The sequence below is a fragment of the Pygocentrus nattereri genome, chromosome 9 (assembly GCF_015220715.1).
Source record: "Pygocentrus nattereri isolate fPygNat1 chromosome 9, fPygNat1.pri, whole genome shotgun sequence".
In the NCBI taxonomy this organism is placed as follows: Eukaryota; Metazoa; Chordata; class Actinopteri; order Characiformes; family Serrasalmidae; genus Pygocentrus; species Pygocentrus nattereri.
Genome location: NC_051219.1, coordinates 17180736 through 17201311, shown reverse-complemented (window position 1 = coordinate 17201311; position 20576 = coordinate 17180736). Strand labels below are relative to the sequence as shown.

The 20576-nt window shown below is 40.2% G+C and overlaps 1 protein-coding gene across 6 annotated transcripts in view; it reads left to right on the top strand.

Moving 5' to 3' along the window:
- Positions 1–4728: 4728 nt before the first annotated feature.
- fmnl3 (formin-like 3) overlaps positions 4729–20576 on the top strand; it is a 64937-nt gene continuing 49089 nt past the window's right edge. For 3 of the 6 annotated variants that reach the window (XM_017694298.2, XM_017694297.2, XM_017694296.2), the window contains exon 1: positions 4730–5487. In XM_017694298.2, the coding sequence (XP_017549787.2) occupies positions 5374–5487 (114 nt within the window). In that variant the 5' untranslated portion in view covers positions 4730–5373. Of the gene's footprint in view, positions 5488–20576 lie in introns of all 6 variants that reach the window. The other 3 variants (XM_037541346.1, XM_017694294.2, XM_017694299.2) reach the window with 3 other exon arrangements.

Below are 20576 nucleotides of genomic sequence, written 5' to 3'. Positions count from 1 at the left end.
AATTTAGTTATTAAAATCTACAGCTTTTTTCCATAGTTTCTCTAACAATGTGAACTACTACTACAATGGGGAGAAGAGAAATGTCCTTGCAAAAGCACAAATGTAGGTCCAGTGTGGGCCAAAAATTGGGCCCACCATGGGCTGTCCATAGTGGGGCCCCGTCAGTCATGAAACTCTCATATGAGGATGGTGTGTGGGCTGTCACCATAAAGGCCCTGACTTTTTTGTTATTTTTTGTGTATCTACTGAATCTGCAAACATTTTTGGGCCATAAAAGGCTGACATTTCTTGTGTACAATATCGAGTATTCTTATGATGAGTGTGATATCTAGCCACAAAATTGTGATCAGTTGATTTTGTCTGCATTTATCAAAAATGCTGACTCTAGCTAGGCTGTTTTTCTGCACAAGCTCAAGGCACGTCATCTCACAGACACAGAGATTTTTAACCCTCTGAGGTCTTTAAGGTTTTTTCTAGATTTTGGCATGTCCTCTTAGATTTAGGCACTTCCACATAACATGATACCCATATGTTTCATATCACAATGCTCCATTATTTGCATGGCTGCTTTACAAAACCACTGCAGCAACCTCAGCAACTGATCTTTTAGATGTTTATGGTAAGTCTTTAGTGATTTACTGAGTGATCGTTGGTCAGTTTCAGGAAAAAACGTCAACATACACAAAAATCCACCAATTACACACCGTGAGGGGCAGATGATGTGTATCTCTGCCCCTCTTCATAGCCTCATAACTCATAATGTTTGAATAATGCTTGAACTGTATTTCTGTGCCATATTATCGCAAAGAGAGAGCAACATGTATAGAATCATCAAATTTGAGTTGTGTTTGTTGACTCCAGAGAGTTAAAGTTAAAACTGAAGATGCCCTGAACATGAAATTTGGCATTCAACACCAAATGACTCTTTGGTCATGTTTGAGCAGGGCAGCCAGATTGTAGCACACAGGTTATTAGCATGGACAATAATTTACAGAGAGAAAAGAGGACTTTTGTTATGGTGAGCTGTGTTTTTATGGTCCGATAACACATTTCTCTGGTAAAAGTTAGCCAGGTAAGTTAGCTCAGCGAGCTTCCTTAGTGATCGGGCTGGTGTGGAAGTGTTGAAGAGGTAACCAAGCAAGTTTGTCGGGGACGTGAGTTAGCCTAGCTAAGCTAACTACAGCGTCTCCTTTCTTCCGCTAGCTAAAATGGTTCGATGTGTAGCTAATCCTTTCTATAAACATAACCTTAAACTTTTCTTTTGAAGGAACCTTTTACATTAGCGAAACATGGGTGGGGTAAGTTAACTTAGTAACTAACCATAATCCCGACCTTAACCATTTTCTTTTAAAGAACTAACTCATGCTAGTGTTAGCAAGTTGACGCTACTGGGAAAGTGACCTTAACACTGTGGCAAACCGTTCTAGCCGAAAACGACACCAGCCGTACATAACTCTGTTTTTCATGTAAAAACATAATGTAGAAGAATAATAAAGAATAGAATTCTGACCAATAATAATAAGAGTTACAGATATTTGTAGTTTAATTTTGACTTGTGAAATGTATAGTTCACTAGAAAAAATTATATTTTACTAGTCAAAATTCAATTACAGATCTCTTTAATGTAATTACAAATATCAACATATTACTAGAACAAATAAATATTACAGACCTCCATTCTAAAAACACTCGTGGATAGATCATTATGACTAGTCAAATTGGTGTTCTGACTAGTTATAAATTAAATTTCAGATATTTAAAACTGACTTCTTACTTTTCCTTAACGTGAAAGCTAAAGGATCTCCTGTGTCCTGCTAAATACAAGTAGATGCTGGTGAGAGATTTGCTTCATCCACCAGACAAGTACACTGTGCAAATGTCAAAGTTAGTGCAAAGATAGGCCGCTGCATGTGGGATAACAGGGCTGTAAGACAACAAACTTATGGTGGTAACCTGCCATACGCCAGGTGACTTTTACTTTGACATAAAGTCAAAGGACTCCAAACTTACAGTGTGACAGAGAAAAGAGGCGTATTGTCTTTTGCAAGTTAGCGCAGGTTGAATATGAGCTCTGACTGGTAGGAAGTCTGTTTGAGATCTGAATTAGGTTTTTCAGAATTTCTGAAAAGGTTTCGTGAATTAATATTCCCACTAGTCAACATTCAATTATGGATATGTGGATCTGCATTTTTAACTAGTCAAACTTAAAAGTGTAGATATCTGAAATTTATGATAATCCTTTTTAAATGTAATTATAGATAAGTAAATTAATGGTGACATATGACTAGTCAAAATAGCTCTATAGATATGTATACTTGATATTATGGTTAGTAAAAATTACATAGTAGACATCTGGAATCATAGTTTTTACTAAAAGAAACTGCATTACAAACCTCTCTAATTTTATGTCGGTCATGTCTGTCAAGTAACAAAAGTAAAAAAATGAATGAAAAAACTAGAGAAACATCAGCTACTTTCACACAGCTCCACTGCTGGTTCAATTTTATACAGAGCCCTGCTGGTTACATCCTCTGTAAATAAAAATAATGCGTGGCCATGCCATATTAACACTTGTAAATGAGATCCTAATGCATGGCCACAACTTAGTAAGGTGTGAGAATGAGATAATTAAGTCATGGCTATGATCAAAGCTTAATTATCTTAGTTCCATGCCTTACTAAGTTGTGGGCATGCATTAGGATCTCGTTTCCATGCCTTACTATGTCGTGGTCATGCATTATTTTTATATATATGAGATGTCACCAGCAGGGCACCGTAAATTTGAAAAGAGCTCAATGTCCAATTCTGTTGAACCGATTCTTTTCATTTAATTGGTTGAACTAATAGAAAACGGTGGCATCCTTACATGTCTGTATATGTATATGTCTGTATAGACTTCTAATAAAATGAATAAGGTGTTACTATATGAAATAAATACAGACACAAGAGATTATTTTATGGAAATTTGTTTGCTGTCTCTGTAGCTAACCTTTACCCCAGCTGTGCCTTACCCAAAGTAGCAAGTTATGATAACAAGCTTAGGAAAACTAACTAGAATTTTATTAAACACATGACTTTATTAATTAAAAGTTTATAAAGTTTTAAGTAAAAAAAAACAACTTTATGGTAAACCTTATGCTATTAATAAAAAAATCCTATGATTAAATAATATTTTTCAATATGCTTCACCTGCGGCATTCCAGTAAGCAGTGCAGGTAACCATGTGTGTGATTTCAGCCAGTGGCTCTATGGTGACAGGTGGACCAGCTTGGTAGGGGATACCTCCACAGGTACCTATTTAACTTTGCATTACTGCTCAAAAGCTGCTCAGAAACTGACCCCTGATGAAGGGCTAGAGGACAGCAGAACTAATTACAAAGTCAGACACTCTGAAAAAACAGTGCAAAGTGCAGTTTCAAATCTAATATTAATGTTTGATTTTCCAACAATCAATCTGAATAAAATAGATGTTAGTATGTGCCATGTTTGCGTTTGTGTATATTGGAAATTGTTTTATTTTTGATCTTATTAAGGTATTAAAAATTGATTTTATCATTTTGCAGCACTTCTGTATAGTCTAGAAAAATACCCTGATAGTTCAACGAAATAATAACAGTAAAAAAAGTAGGAACAAAAATGTGATCTCAAAAACTCCATATAGGGTTCCCTGTAGAACTGCGGTGGAGCATTGTAGTACATCCAGCATCTATCCACATAGGATCTGAATTCTGTTTTGTGCTGCTTGTCTGTTTTTTGGTATCCTTTTGGTATATAAAACGGTAAAGACTGTACAGTATGAAAGAACAACAAGAATGCAGTCCAGGTGTTTTCACTGGCAGAACTTAATGGAAATAAACACAAAAACAGATTTTTCCCCCTAAAGTTAGGTGGCTGCTGTGTAATATCATTTAAGCCTTTAGCAGTACGAACATATTGATACTTCACTTGACTGTGCTCTTAGAACTGTGACATTCAAGAATTTGAGTGCAAAAATATAGAGGAGAAACATTTCTCAATTGCATATGAATAAAATTAGTATTTTTATTATTTTTATTATTTTTGTGGCATATTGAGTACAAGAAGTGAAATGATCACTTCCAAAGTGTGTTCACAGCAGTGTGCCCCACTCTCTTTCTACATGATCGACTCCATGCCTTCTGTGGGGACTTATTTTATTTAAAAAACCCAATAATAATCCAGTGAACAGTGGAGAGTTCTGAAACGCAATGCTGTAGGCCTGTTCGTAGTGATGGTCATAGCAGTAGTGCTATCAAAATATTCAGGTACAACAGGTTACCTCTCTGTCTGTCTTTCAACTTTCGTTTGATTGTGCTGTTTCACTTATAACATCTCTCACTTCAGAGCTTTAGCATTTTATGTGAGCGTCTAACAAACTTCGCTTCCTATGTTGAATGTATCAACAGTTCAGCTGCAGTTCTGTGCTACTTTTTTTCTGTGTACTTTTTCTTATACTTCACTGTTGGATTGAAATAACGATACTTTTCACCAGAAGATGGTTTTAGGCTGCTCTGCTCACCTTCCTTTTAAAGAAGCTACAAAGCCCACCAGCTTCCCAAGGAACATATCTGAGATTGCTGTTTGTAGTTACAGGGATTTACCAGCAGGTGGTGCTATTATGCCTACATAATCTCAGCAAAAGAGAAGCCTCCGTGGCTGCGCCCAGACTTACTTTAACGTCTACTTTCCTTGACTTTGGCTGATATGCAGTCCATGGGCTCACTAAACATGCTGTCAGAGCTTAACAGCATGTGACTCTACATGACTACCAGATCAGGTAAACGAAGGTTGAGGAAATGTCACTCAAGTCTTCGGACGCAGCCCGAGTGTTCAGACCGAGCGGCGACGCCTCCTCAATAGGCAGGACTCGGCTCAGTATGGGTGGGACTGGCGCTCAGTCTGGTTTCAGAGGGGATGCGAAATGTACACTCCTAATCGGGACCATGCAGAGCAAATGAATGGAGACGAGAAAGAGTTAGGAAAGTTTACGAAAGATCGGAAAAGGCTACTGAGAGACAGTAAAAGCAACATTAACACAACCCGCGCTGAGCGCTTGAGATGGATTGGCCAGGTCACTTTAGACAGTGCTCAGGAAAGAGAAACGCATCGATACATGACGGAGTTTTGGAGCAGCGGATGCTGTAGAGGACTTTCCCAGATCTGCTGTAGTTTGGAATAATCGACGAGCGGGAACGTTTTCTTTTTCATGAACCCACTCGCAGGACACTGAACAGCGCTGGAATGTGGAAATTCAGCTGAACTGGATTTATTTGAGACTTCAAAAGGAAAAATCTGAAAAAAAAAGTGAGCGATCATCTCAAGTTTTGCCCGTGGATACTACAACAGACCTCCAACATGGGGAATATAGAAAGTGTGGACGGACAGTGTGAGATGAAGCATCACTTAATGCCTTTAAAGGTTCCGATGCCTGACCCAGCTGAGCTCGAAGAACGGTTCGCTATAGTTTTGGTGAGTATGATGGAAAACAGCCCAACAGCCTCAATATCACTCTTTTATAACTCATTGGTCTTTTTTTTTAACACTTTCCATAAAAACAGACCCTGAAGACATCTCTGCTGAAAACACTCAGGTTTATGCTGCTCTGGTGCTGGTTTAGCTGGTCACCCAGCGTGGTCTTGATGTCTGATTAGCGTCCAGCGTACAGTAATGCTGCTGTTGCTGGAGATTAGCTGTGGTTTTTCTAGCAAGGATGGTGTCGTCTTTCTTCATATAGGAGCCTAATGTCTTTTTTAAACGGACTTTTATTGCTTAAATGTAACAAAAAAAGCCAAAAGGTGAGAAAAACCTTCTACTGTGTTGAAGACACTTCATCACATGGTCTTAAGTGTCAGTGGCATCATCAGTTGCCCTCGCTTTACCAACTTTTCCTCCATTGTAAATAACATGGCCAACAGGACGCTGCGGCTGGCCGAGTTCAACTGTCTCCCTCTAGCGGCGGTTATGGTTCAAATAAAACCTCTAAATCACTTCGACTCTCTCAAAAAAGTCCCTCTAAACACAAAAACACAGATGATCGTTTTCCCACCAAAGAGAAAAAGTGAGTTCTACATGTTCTAACACACTAAACCGCCGCTGGAAATGTTAAAGCCGTTACAGAAGTTCAGTGTTTTCCTCCACTGTCTGTCAGAGAGCAACATTTTCTGAATTCCCCCAAAACTCCTACGCAGGAGAGACTCGCCATGTCTCTAAGTGGGTATCCAGCGCAGGCAGCTGTAATCAGAAAGTGTTCTAGCAGAGAACATAACTTCACGACTGATGGCGAGCCTGCTTTTCTGATGTAACATGATCCTCAAATGTTGACTACACGACGCATCTGGATGCCATCAAGCTCACATTTAGCATCAGAGACGCGGGCTTTATTGTTGTGAATGAGCTGAGGCTGTGCTTCTGTCCTGAGTCATGTCAAAGAAGGTTCTGAAGCTCCTTTTCTTCTCAGCTGACACAGATTCTAGTTCATTTTTACTTTATCATTCAAGCCTAGTGAGTATTTCCTTCACAGAGTGCCTCAGTGCGTTGCTGTGGCATCAGTGGGGTCTCCTCCCTTTTCAGTCAGCTCATTCAGTGGCCTCTGCACTTCTTTCTAGTTGTGAAGCACAGAAGTGATATCACATTGCAGGTGATTGTGCCACACTTGTACAAGACATTGTCCTTTCCTGAAAGACGGTGTGTTGGAATGGTTTTTGTGACACCAACTGCCTTCATTATGTTCTACTGACAGTCTGTCAATCAGCTTCTGCACTTGATTGTCCTCCCTCAGTTGTGGTGGACTGAGGTTGGAAAGACTGACCAGTTTGCTGTGGAATAGAGAGACAGCTCTAAAGGCTTTTCCACAGTCCACCCTTTTTACAGTTCCTTTCGGAGCTTCAGATTTGTGGGAAAGAAAAACAGACGCTCTTATCGGTCACTAGCATGTGCCGGACCCTGCCCTGCGTCTTGTTTGGAGATAGAAACTCTTCAAAGTGATTCTCATAGGATGTTTCTTGTGCTCAGGAAAACAGGCTGGGGCTCCTGGATCTTGATCACAGTTCAGAGTGTGTTGTTAGTGTCTGAGGGTTGCTCATGTCTAGGGCTGCGTATCCTTTAAACATTGTCGATACCGATATCTTGACTTTGATAACGATCGTTCCTCAACGATACTTTTTTTTTCCTTTTAATTGTCAACTGAAAGTGGGCAAGACTTGACCCGGAAATGCGTGTGAGGTTCTGGAAGTGGCTGTGTTTACTGACCTCAACAGATGACAGACTATTAAAGAAGCGAAGAAGCGCTGCCATTGATACCGTGGATATGGAATGTAATTTAGACGGCCAGTCAGGAGCCTAGATTTCGGAACAAGCACGTTTATCAGCTCTCTAACACTGATGATACTGACTTCTTAGGTATTGAAATTTAATATTAAGTGGTGCGGAATATGTTGACACTCGGTAGTGTTGGTTTAACTTGCACAGTCCTACTCTTGATGTTGCAGAATTTAAGGTTTTTGTAATAATTTCAATATGTGAAAAGCACAAAAGGAGTCAAAAATGTGCCCAGAGATTATTCACAGTTGTTTTTGATTTGAAATTTTTCTTACATTTTTTGCATTTTCTTGAGCCAAAACGTTTTACATGTAGTACGTAATCGGAGCTCTGTAGATGATCAATACAGAATCAATACAGTTTTAACACATACAATAACATGAATCAGATCAAATCTTGACCTCAGAATGGGAAATCGCATCAGACCCGAAAATATATAGATACAGTCAACAGGTTTGTCCACAAAAACATGTCTCAATTATATTGCTGCATATTGCGCTCATAACACACACATTAATATATCAATAATCACATGTAGTATAGTATGCAGCTACAAGTGAGCAATACAGCAAAAATATAATATCGCAATACTGCAAGACATTTTCACGTTTTGGAACAGACAAAAACAAACAAGTAATATCAAATTGAAACAGTGCCATCAAAAACTATGAATACAAAGAGTTGTATACAACTTTTCACATCCTGTGCTGCACTGAATCCAGTTAAACAGGACTAACTCCACTCTTGTAATGAAACATGCAGCAGCTCAGTTCTCTTGTGGACTGACAGTGTCCACAACATGGTCAGGAAGCATATTGTGATGTAATTTATCACAACATCAATAAATATAATATTTCTTACATCTGTAGGCATCCTAGTCTCTCTCCATCATTCATCAGAATGTATTCAGACTAGTTTGTACATTGTTTTTATCTTGGTCTAAGCAGTGTAAGCCATCATCAGCACTGGTAGCCTGCCAGCAAATGATGTCCTAGTGCCTTCATCATGCCTAGTGGCCTGTTAGAGACTTGTGGTGGGTGTGTGCTTGTCTGGTATGGGTTGTCTCTCCTCCCTCAGACGCTGCTCTCAGACGAGGAATGGCAGTGTGTTATGATGTCATGGGTGCTCTCTGTGCCAGCATAGTAATATCCGTGTGCTGATGACTTTAGCAGGAGCCCAGCAGAAGGGAGCAGCGTGTGTGTGTGTGTATGTGCGGGCATGTGCGGGGGAGTGTGCCTATTGATGGTAGCGGACGAGGCCCCTGGGCTAAATTAGACCGCTTCACTAATAAAACGCTTGGGTCGGGTCTAACAGAGCAGATGTGCTTTCTTCATTGTTTCCCTACTTTCTTTGCTGCCTGTCTGTGGCTGGAGACCCCACATTTTTAGTTCAGGAAGTAATTAGCTGTGACCATGTCTCTAGTCAGGCTCTCCACCAATATGCTGTGTTAACAAGCCCTTGGCTCAGTAGAATCTCCATCTTGTGAGACTACACACACTTACATGTGTTAGATGGGTTGGTTTACTTGTGTTATATTGTACTCTAGATATTAAAAAAGCAGAGACTACAGAAATTTTGGGGCAGCTTTCTTAGGGGGCGTACTCTTGCTGTTGTAATCAGCTACATTGGGGAAGGTGAAATTTGTGCAAATTTGGCTTTATTCAGCGAACCATTCATTTAAAACAAAACCAGCCAAGACATTTTTGGTTTCTAAAGTTTGCTTGTTTAGTTTTGCACTGGTGCCATGAAGCTAATCAAGCTAATAAGTAATGGAAGTTTATAATCCGTCAGCTAGCGCTTGATAAGGTCAGCACTTCGCTGACTGTACTGTACTGCTTTTCCCCCCTTAGACCACCCAGATTATTGTCTTGCTTACAAGGTAAAGCTAGTTTTTAATCTCCTCAAACTGGTTTTAAAAGCACATAGCCTTTTATTTTGAAAAATAAACTAAGGCAGTTAGTTTATTACTGTATAATGACTAGGCCTAATATAAAACCATTTCATTGAAAATGTTGGTTACAGCCGTATAACCAACTTTATGTATGACCTTGCTGTTAATATAATATACTAAATTAATGTATAAAAGATAATGAAAGAAAGAAATGACAGAAAAGTACGAAACTGAGCTGTGCAATAAAGCAAAGAATAGTGTCATATAACCACTGCCTGGAAAATGCTCAGTAAAAAGCCAGTGGGCCACTATCTTTGCCATCAGTGGGCTGACAGTGTTGCTATCTGAGATAGTGTGAAGTGTGTGCATAAATATGCCTGAAACAAGTAGTAGTAGTAGCCGTCTTGAAGCCTGAATTTTTGGCATGTATTTTACAGGCTGCTCATTAGTGGCCAAACTTTTTAATCTACATTGCTTTGCAGCTCCAGTACAAAGCTCAGGAAACACATACTACACATGTTGGCTGATTCTTTTGGAGGAAGGGAAATTGTGTGAAATTGATTGTAACTGTTCTTTTAAAGGTGGACCACTCTGTGAAACCATTGAAATTCAGTGCTTCTTTCCAATTTCCTCCCATTGATCCCAATGGAACGCTACCCTGATTAAACTCTGCGTCTATGGAAGGTTGGAACAGTACAGACTGAAACTTTTTAGCATAAAATGTGTCTAAATCCAAAGTGGGGATTCAGCCTTTCAGCTAAATTTCTCCATATGAGAGACTGGAGGTGGTAGTACAGTTTTGCAGAGATGCCGTGATGGAGCAGGTTTTTGTATGTGTATGTGTGTGTGCGTGTGTGCGTGTGTGTGTGTGTGTATGTGTGCGTGTGTGTGTGCGTGTGTGATATCCTCTTTCAAAGTGGCCCTGCTTGACTGCACCGCGGCAGATTCCTGCGGTCTGCTCTCACTGAAGGCCACGGGAGAGCTTTAGAGAGGGAAAATTCCCTTTGAACTGGCTGCCTGCCACTGCACTACGCCTTAATGACTTTACCAAAGCTTTAGAAGAGAGGGGCTGGTTTGATTTATTTATTTATTTATTTACTTGTGTTGTTAACTTGATTACTTTTGGAACGCCTTCCACTGTAAGGCCTTTTATCACGCAGCACAATTCTTAGCTACAGAAAGAAAGAAGAAATGAATTACAGTTTGACGTGTTTGATTGTGATTTTATGTGCCCGTAGTGTAGATAATCTGCTTGTTTTTGCTTTTACCTCAAGTGCACCAAAGTGTGTATGTGCTTTCTTCTGAACATTTTCAGAACAGAAATGTCTTGACTTTGTAGGAAGACCAGAGAAAAGAACCTCCAACAAAATGGCCTTGGCTTTGAAAAGGAAGGGAAGAGCGGGGCAGTCTAATGCAGGGTAAACTAGTTCATGTTAGGCATGCATTTGGTCATCTTCTCAAATTCCTGTAGTAATGTCATTATACATTTCTTGAGATTCAAGACAATGAAAGCATGAAAGCAACTTTTTTCATCGTGTTTTTTATTACTGTGCATGTAAGTCACCGAATTCTACATATATGTACGTGTATAATGTACAAGACACCACATCCTGACATTTTGTAACAACAAACTAGTGTGTGTGTGTGCATGTGTGTGTGTGTGTGTGTGTGTGTGTAAATCACTCTGGAATGCCTAGTCAAACATTGGGAGGGGAAGGAATGACCCCTCCACCCTCTCCCCTTGTCCGCTTGTCCCCCTGACCCCCGAACATGGCACTGGCGTCAGAGTGTTTGATAGACACCACTCAGCTGGAACTAATGCAGTCAAGCTGGGTGCTCTGTTTATGGTGCATTAAGGGCTAAATCTTTTTCAGTGAGGCTGGCCCGTGTTTGTGGGCCTGTGCCGTGTGTCTGGCTGCAGTTCTAAAGAGCTGACAGGTGGGGAGGAATCAGTCTTTGTTTGTTTGTTATGCCACAAACTCAAGCTCTGGGAGGCAGCATCTGTCTCCCTAACAGCACTGTCACAGTGCCAGATTGGGGCAGTGGAAACACTTTGCCTGCATCCTTTCATCATACATACATACATAAACACACGCAAATTTGTGTTCTGTCTTTGTAGGGTATTACCATTAACCTCTGTATGTATGTGTACAATTTTCCTTGTGGGGACCAAAATGAAATGTCCCCATGAGGTAAGTTTAACAGTTTTCCATCATTCTTGGGACATTTATTCTGTGCAGGTAGCTATACACATGACCACACACGCACACACACATACACCCACACTATAGAATGGCGCCACGCTAAGCTCAGGTGTTTAACAGCTTTTGGGGTTTAACTGCATGAGTCAAACATTATCTCTCACTGTGGAGGGGGGCATTTTTTGGAGTGTCTCATGTTTCCTTACTGCCAGTCATTGAGTCTGAGAACTATAAACAGTAGGAGTGTAATGATATATATATATATATATATATATATCTTCAGGCTTGAGATTTGATTTGATTACAAGAAAACTCACAAAAATCACAACCTCTAGAATTTATAAGTAACTTCAGCAAGTTGTTCAGTTGATGGTGCACATATTGCATAAGCCCCACCACCTTCCTGCCCATTTTACTCTGATAAGATGCACCCAAATACCTACTTTTGGTCATTGACAGTAGTTTCCACAAAAGGAGGCAGTTGAGAGACCCTCATAAGGGTCTGTGGGGTATACAGATGAAACAATAAAACATTTCTACACACTTTTTCAGTTTTTTTTTCTTTCATTTTTGATATTGTATTAAACATTTTATACCTTTAACCAATAGGTATGTGCTGTAGTGATCTGCAACCTTTTTTTTTAGTGTAATAAACTTTTCTTGAGAAAACTGTCTTGGATTGTCAAAAAAGAGCAACACAAGAACGTAGCTCTTGAAGTATGATTAGAAGGAATCTGGGGTGATTAGCTTTGGGGCAGTCATGGGCTGGAGGTTAGGGAACCAGCCCTGTGACCGGAAGGTCTCCGGTTCAATCCCCAGAGCTGACAGTACATGAATGAGGTGTCCTTGAGCAAGGTATCTAACCCCCAACTGCTTCCCGGGTGCCCACCGCTCCGGGCAAGTGTGCTCAATGCCCCTAATGAGTGTGTCTGTGTGTGTGTGTGTGTGTGTGTGTGTGTGTGTGTTTGTGCGCTCACTAGTGCATATGCGGTGTTTCACTTCATGGGTGGGTTAAATGCAGAGGTGAAATTTTGCCGTTGTGGGACTAATAAGGGTCTCTTAATCATTAATTAAACACAGTAATGTTAGTGTCGCTAGAGTCTGATTGCCACAAAAAAAGCCCCTCTAACTGGCCAAGATTGGTGTCTGTGACTTTCACATAAAATGAAAGGTAGATTAGCTCTTCTGTTGTTGCTATTTTTGTTTATATTTATTGTTAACACTAGATTTACATGAGAATACAAGCTAAACAGAACTCCGCCTACTTTCACAGTTCAGATTAGTAACCATACCGTGCTGCCCAGTGGAAAAACGCCATCAGTGGCCATATAACAGCAGTTGGTAACTTCCTAATAGCTGAAATGTTAACAAGAATGAGAGGAGTACTTCCATCTGAAGACAACAGCCAGAGTTCATATAAAGAAACATTACTTGGAGCTAATGACTGTGTTTCTGCTCTCCCACATTAAATATTTTAGCCCCATAATGGGAGGTACCCCCCCAAATTTAGATAACACCCCTGGCTCAACGTAAGCAGTGTAGCACAGATGAAGGAGTTATTCCGCACCTGTGTGTGTGTGTTTGCATGTGTGTTAGTGTATGTGTGCGGTTGCAGCTGTGCTCAGAGTCTACAGAGCGTTGGTTTCCTCCTCAGCACAATGGAGGCTCTGTCAGTGTGTTGTTTTAAAAGCCTGGGCCTCATCCCCTCCGAGCCCTTTGTGTTTCACTCCTTTACTCATTTCTTTGCAGGAAAAAGGTGCTGGAATTCCTCGTGCCTGGCAGATAAAGGCCCGCTGATTTACGTGGGTGAATGGCAGCGGCCCCAGCTAGTTTTCAGTTAGAAAGTGGTCCACTACGCCCAGATGATTGATGTGTTTCTTGCTTCTGTGCAGTGGTGCAGTTATGTAACCTACAGTGTCCGCTTTTTTGTGCGTTTATTCTTCATTTCTCCATTAGCTCATTCTTTCTTTCGCGTTCACTTCACTTCTGCTTTTTGCTATATTCTCAGGGTGGTCAGCCTTGTCTCCAAAATCACTGACTGATGTAGCGCATGCTCGGTGTCCTCTCACCACTGCGTGTGCTCTTCCTGTCTTGCGTCAGTCAGAGACTAGCAGGCTCCTCTCTGCACGCTCTTGTCTGCAGCAGGCTTCCTGTGGCGGTCTTAGCTTTATACAGTCATGATTCTAAATAGAACACCCAAGAGATCTGTTTCTTTATATAGTCTTAACAGTAAGGGTTCCTTAATTGCGCTTGGCTAGGTCTGGCTCAAAGAAAAGCTTCCGATTAGTGAGACAGTGATAGATATTAGTGAGATAATTCATTACATTTATTTTCTTCATCCCGCGACCCTGAGGGAGAAGCGACTTAGAAAATGTGTGTGTATATTCTTTATTGACAGGTCTTAGTCAAGATTGTTTTGAAATTAACCAACAAAAAATGGAAAAATGTAAGGGATGTTTTTTTCTGACCACACAACAATGCATGTTCATCAGATTCAAATCATGATAAAAAATCTCTTCTACTTACAAATGCAAATATGCACTGATCAACTATTAATACTGTTTCTAAGACTAAGCTGCCTTACACATCAAATTCTCACTTTGTGTTGTTATTAGTTTGACATTCATTGATTGTTTTTCTATAAAGCATCACAGTGTCAAACTAAAAGCTCTTCTTAATGAAACGTGACAAACCTTTACGTTTTTGTCCATCTAATATAAGCTAAACAACTAGATTTTTTGAGTGATTCGAAGTGGCAACTAAGATGTCTGCGGAGATCAGTTAGACTCAATAGCCATAAAATATATTAGAAGAATATGATGGCGTGTGAAATGCTTTCTTAGTGTGCCTCATTTCTAAAATCCCTAATTACCGAAATTCCTAAAAACTCGTATCTCCATTTTTGCTGCTTTTCAGTTTTTGACCATTTGAAAATGCCTGTTGCTCTTTACATTATGTGTAAATTTCATGATGAATGGACGAAAAGAAATGGCCTAAAATGACTTGGAAAAATGTCTGGCTCCACTGACTTACATTAAAAGTAAACTATGATTTTTCCTTCTCCTGCAAATTTACCATTTTGGAGATATGAAGTTTTCTTCTGACAACAGAGATATAAAGATTTTGATCTCAATATCAGATTGATATCGTGAGTTCAGGTGTTGTAATCGGTATCGGGAGAGAAAAGGTCAGATTGGTGCAGCGCTACTCTCAACACAGTTCCTCTTTTTGTTTCAGGGGGCCAAAGAAGAGAAATATTTAATAGAAAACTTCAACATTCTTTATTACTCCTGGCAGTAACTAACTAAGGATTAAATGAGAATACTAGGGTAGAATACTAATTACTGCAGTGCTGTGGCCCTCCAAGAGTGACATACCTGTTATCTAAATGATCAGTGTGGCCCAGTACATTAACGTACGTAGTCATTTAACACAGAATTGTTCTGTTGACCTTTTGGAAATAAGTGTAGAGATTAGGTACTATAAAAAAGGAGAAAAATATCCTGTGTACAGTCAATGACCATCCTATAAACAATAGCTTTTTCTGCCCTTGAGATTTACATCCGTTTACTACAATGAAGGCATGTTTTTTTCATTGTTTTTGGAACGTTTTTTTTATATGTAGAAACACCAGCAGTACATACATCAAGCTAACTTTGAGTCATTGATTGCGCTGTAGTGTGTTGCATTTGTAAGTGGACTATTCTTTGGTACCTACATTCTTGGCATGCTCTGCATTGACCACCAAAACCCTTTGGCCTGCTAGTCTCCTGTGTGGCTGCCTGTGGACACAAAACAGGACATCCTCCTCTGTATAACCTACCGCAGTGCCTGATTCATCACCAATTGTATTAATGCTCTGTTTACGTTTGATTCAGCGTGCTTCACATTCTTAGAACACAATCGTGCTGGTGACATATCGACCAGAAAAATGTTCAGAAATAACCCTGCTCACAAGTGGTATATTGCGGTTTTTTAAGAGCCGTTTGAAAGTGACACCTTTTTCAGAGCGGAAAAGTAATTAATGTCTTGCAGGCTTCGCTAATGGCCAGGTGAAAGTGAAGCTGCGCTGTCACTGTTTTAGATTTAAAGCACAAAGGTCTGGCACCCTTGTCATGACCTCGACTAGTTGACGTGCCTAAGAGCGCTGCTCTTGAGGAGGCTTGCTTTAAAGCAAGCTCAGCTCTAGTGATAACGGCTTTGAAATTGGGTATAGCATGGCCTTCACCTCAGAGTTGGAGGGGTAGAACTGTGGCCTTGCCCTGCATCACAGAGTGGATGTGTAAACAAGCAAGAGCCTCCTCTATGGAAAAGAACACTGTAATTGCTGTCTTTCTTTTCAAGGACATGAGAAAATAATAGTTATATGCTCGGTCAGTACGCACCCAGTTTCAAATGAGTACCCACTGGTAAGATCAGTTCTTATTCCGTGCAACCTGGTTATCTATCAGATCACATGAAAATGATTTGATTTTTCTGGCCACTGTAATTTGAGCAGTGCTGAATGTTTTTGAAGACTAAGTGAGAAGGAAAGACTGGCGCTGCCTTTCTTTTCCAGATTTGGAGTGTTGAGAGGATCTCCAGGCTCTCAATTACTCTTGATAAGCTCATGTGGTGAAGAGAGCGCTGCACACAAACTGCTGTACTGGCTTGTTGTACCAACCCTCAGGGCCAGCTGTACATTGTGTAACTGTTAACAGCCAAATCAGCATGGTCTCATGGGGATTTAATGGGTTCTTGTGTTCATATTAACATTTTCCCCATGGCGATACTGGGGGATTTGAGTGTAGGACAGATTGTAGTCGCATGGTTAAAGCAATGCGCTATTTTTGCAAATCTTCAAGTAATGCTCATGTTTCAAAGCTGAAAAGAAGCTTGTGATTTGGGTGGGTGAGCCAACAGAAATTACAATAAGAAGCTGTAGAAGGTGGTAGATAAAGCCAAAACATTCATTGAATTAACATTGTTTATGTGCCAGTGGTTTGATATTAGTCTAAGACTGCTGGTCTAGACACGATCTCCATGGTTTGCCATTGTCCAACTACTAGTCATCCTAAGATTAGCCAGATTGAAATGTTATTTGGGATACATTTAGATGTGTAAATATTTTATGATACCAAAACAAACCTGAGTGAAAAAGGAGATAGGGTTCACACTTGTAGTGAGTGTAAAATATTTTGTTAGGTCTCAACATAATTAGATGGAAGAAAAGCAACAATACTTTTAAAATGTGTATGTAACCTATGCTGGCATGCATATAGACAAGATCATGGTCTTTTATACATCTCATGTAAATATTTTGGTTTGGTTTGGGTTCTTAGACTGACTGAGTTCTTAGTTGGACCGTTGTGGGCATGCAAACGTAGTAATTATATCTTGCAAGGAACTGTTTCAGTGCCAAAATGTTTGAAGCTACATACCCTCTTTAAACTCATGAAGGTTGTTTGAATTTGGCACCGATAGATGTTTACATGTTTGCATATTTCAAGCTACGTTGGAGTTTCAATGGGACAAGAGTGACATAAGAGCATGAATAGAAAATAAAATATCTGTAATGTCTTTCTAATGTCCCGTTACCCAGAAGGAGAAGCGACTTGGAAGATTCCTTCTTGAAGTGTTCCATGCGTTTCACACAGAGCACAGGGAACTGAACCCATGTCAGTGACCGCTATTCAGCTGAAACAAGAGAAACCAAATATAGCAAGTTCAGCAAAGCCTACTTGTTTAGTACTGCTTGCTCCTGTCCTTGAAATAAATTATTTGCACACTTAAAACAAGAAGATATATTTTGATCTAAAACTATAATAATTGTGCTGATTCAGAAGCTTCTGAGTAAGATTTAAAAGAAACATACTAGAAATACTAGAATTAGCAATAATAGGCAACTGCAGTCTTCAGAACTTCCATGTATGTGTCATTGCTTAAAAAGTTCCAGTTCTTTGACGAGGAAGAGTCTGTAAGTATAAGGTCATTTAGTAGAGATTAGCATGCGAGTGTGAACAAACCACATTCCTTGATCGTTCGTCATGGAGATTGTTAGGTTGTCTTGAGTAAACAAGGACTGGGGGGGGGTCAAGCCCACCAACACCTCAGGCCTTCTCCCCTGCATCTCCTCTCTGCTGGGGAGCTGGAGGAGACCTTTGGGGAGCGTCTTTGTTGTGATTGCCTGGCTCGAGTTACGGCACTAAAGCCGGGAGATCGGGTGTCGGTGCAGAGAAAGGAGCACAACTTTTTCTCACACTTCCATGTTCGATTTAGAAAACAAGACTGAGAACAGTGGACATCTATATCTCTGCATCTTTGACAACCTGGTTCCTCTCTTTTGTTGCCCCAACAAACATGTAAACAACAGGGGGTATTGCACAAAGCAGGATATCTCAGTTAGCCAGTTAAGCCAAAAGACTGAACGGTCGAGTAGAAGCAAGCTGAGGGCAGTCTTTGTGAAATACCCCCAAGATCCATTCATTAGTGAGAAACAATGCTGTTGTTTTGAAAGCAGGGTAAAGGAAGTCCACATGGTAAAATGAAACTGATGACAGCTGGGGTTCCTCTGCCTCTCTCTTGTAATGCATGCAACCTCCAAGGGACGAATAAGAGGAACAATAGATTAGCAAATGCTGGTGACTTTTGTATTTGAGGTTACATGTGACTTTACATAGTCACTACATAGACTTTAGTAATTTCCCTTCAATCAGTTAATTTTCCTTCAGTTAGAGAGTGAAATCCTCATGTGTATGGTGACGTTTCTCTTCTGATCATTTGTTTTTCCTGAAAAAGATACTCATCAAAGCTTCCCAATATCATTTATGACTTTGTCTATCGGTATCAGCTTTTGCAGAGTGTTCAAAGCTGATCCAGAATGAGAAGCCAAACTCTGCCCCAAGTATACTTGCTAGAGATAAACATCGTAACTGACCACAGATCAGTCGGTCATCTCTTGAGGCCGGAAGGATGTCCACTTAGAGCCAGGCTCTGTTGGATCAGTGCTGGAGGGCGTTTTTTTTTAGCCCTATCCAAACATCTTTGGTGCATAGAGCGTGGCCCAGTCTCACTCAGCAGTCTCACTGGACATGCCCAAGATATACTGAGTAAAAATGTACAATGAAAATATAGCCTGTCTGGGGCCTGCTGTTTGTTTCCTTCAACTTTCTCTCTGGCTTTGTTTCTGAAAGAGAGGAATTGTTCAAATGACTTTGTCATTGCTGTTCTCTGTGTAGTCACCACATGACTGATGTCTTTTTCTTCAACTGAAGGTTTTAAAAAGTGAATAACGGATGTTACCCTGGTGCAGAACTTACATTTAACATAAAATGCTAACATAAAATCTTTTTTGAAAACATGGATATGAAAAGCAAAAAGGCTGGGGTTCCATTCATTGTGAAACTGACGAATTAAGCAGTATTTCACGCTGTGTATGTTCCAGACTGTCTTTTCTCCTCAAACCCCTTGTCCACTCGTCACTGACAGAAGAGTGCATTCCTCCAGAGCCCTGTTTCTGCACTCAGTGCCTGGGGGTTTTTCACTGGACTCACAGCGGAGACGGTCAGACATAGCAGGCTGGCCATGTGCGTCTGGAGCTCTTATACTCTAATACTATGGCATTTGGACACATGCTAGATCAATTGAGAGGAGAGATCCAGACCCTACAGGAGCCCACTTCTCAGTCTGTGAGCCAATGTTTTTCACAACATAGTGGGTGACAAGAGGTGCTCCCTTTATACAAAATGGAGGAAATTCCATATTGTGATTGTTTTGCTAGATATTGTGATTGTGGTATACCTTGCCATATATTAAAACATATTGGTGTGACATGATATCCACTGAGATGCATAAATCCTGTCCAATGTTTGTTACTGTTGCCTTCATCAGTATGTAACATACTGTATATATTGTATTTATAGTATTGTGTGTGTGTGTGTGTGTGTGTGTGTGTCTATCTGTCTATCTATCTGTCTAACTGTGTATCTATCTAGATCATGTGCTTTTCAGAGCACTGGGGTGATGCATCCGTTGTAATGTAAGGACTTTTTATGGAACCCAGTAAATTCACAGGGACACTTTATAAATAGATTGATTTGAAAATGTTATAATAGTGAAGATATATGACATATATTGTCGTTTCTTGGTCAGTGAAATGTGTTTGGACCAATTTTGGAGGTGTAGCACCACCCCAGACAGAAACTCATCTGGATTGTGTAAGTTTTGGTGAGGATGCTCACCACCAACAGAAAATACAGCAAATAAGGAATGATATATTGTTCAGCCTTGATCTCTGCATTAAACTGTTGTCTCACTGAGCTATCAACTCGCTATTTTCTTCGCCAGGGAGGAGCAAGAATCAGGCCGGTATGGGTGGTACTGATGTGATTTTGGAGGGATTTTGGACATAGGTCATCGAATGGCTAACATTAGCTAATCAACTGGTATGTCATTTACATCTGTGAGCTCACCCTTGTTTTCTCTTGCCTCAGGGCTCTGAGGTTATAAGATTTACAGGGTTAAAGTTCACCTGAACTTGACGCTAAGAGAAACGAACTGCTACCGGAAGTGAATTCTTGTGAAAACAAGGAATTCACCGGTCTAATTTTGTTTGCTTGTATTTGTATGTGTATAAGCGAGTGCCCAACCACCGCTGCGATGGTTTTGCCTCTCTCTGTGCTTATTTCTTTGAACCTTCCAAACTGCCCTCTTATTTAGTGTTTGGTGCCTTTTTACTTTGTTGTTTCTTCCATTGCACACCAAGAATTAAGTTTTTTAACTGCTCTTTCTATTTTGTTTTGCTTTCATTGCCTCCTCCTTTTTCATTTAACTGTACTTTCCACAGGGCTTTTTGAACCAAAACCATGACCTTTTGTAGTCATGGGGAAATTGTTGTAAGTCAGAGGTGACGGAGTTGTGACTTGGATGACTTGCATCATGTTTTTCACTATTCCAATGTCACAATGCTCATAGTGCCTGGATAAGAGTTCACAAATTAAATGAATTATTCAGAGATTATAATTTCTAATACTCTCAAAGTTACATTGTGCTCTACATAAGAGTGGGTGATATGGACTCCAATTTATATCTCTCACACTTGGCTATGCGCTTGGTGTTGCTGTATCTTTACTCAAGGAAATGAATCCTAGGTTGGTTGGATGGCCATTTTG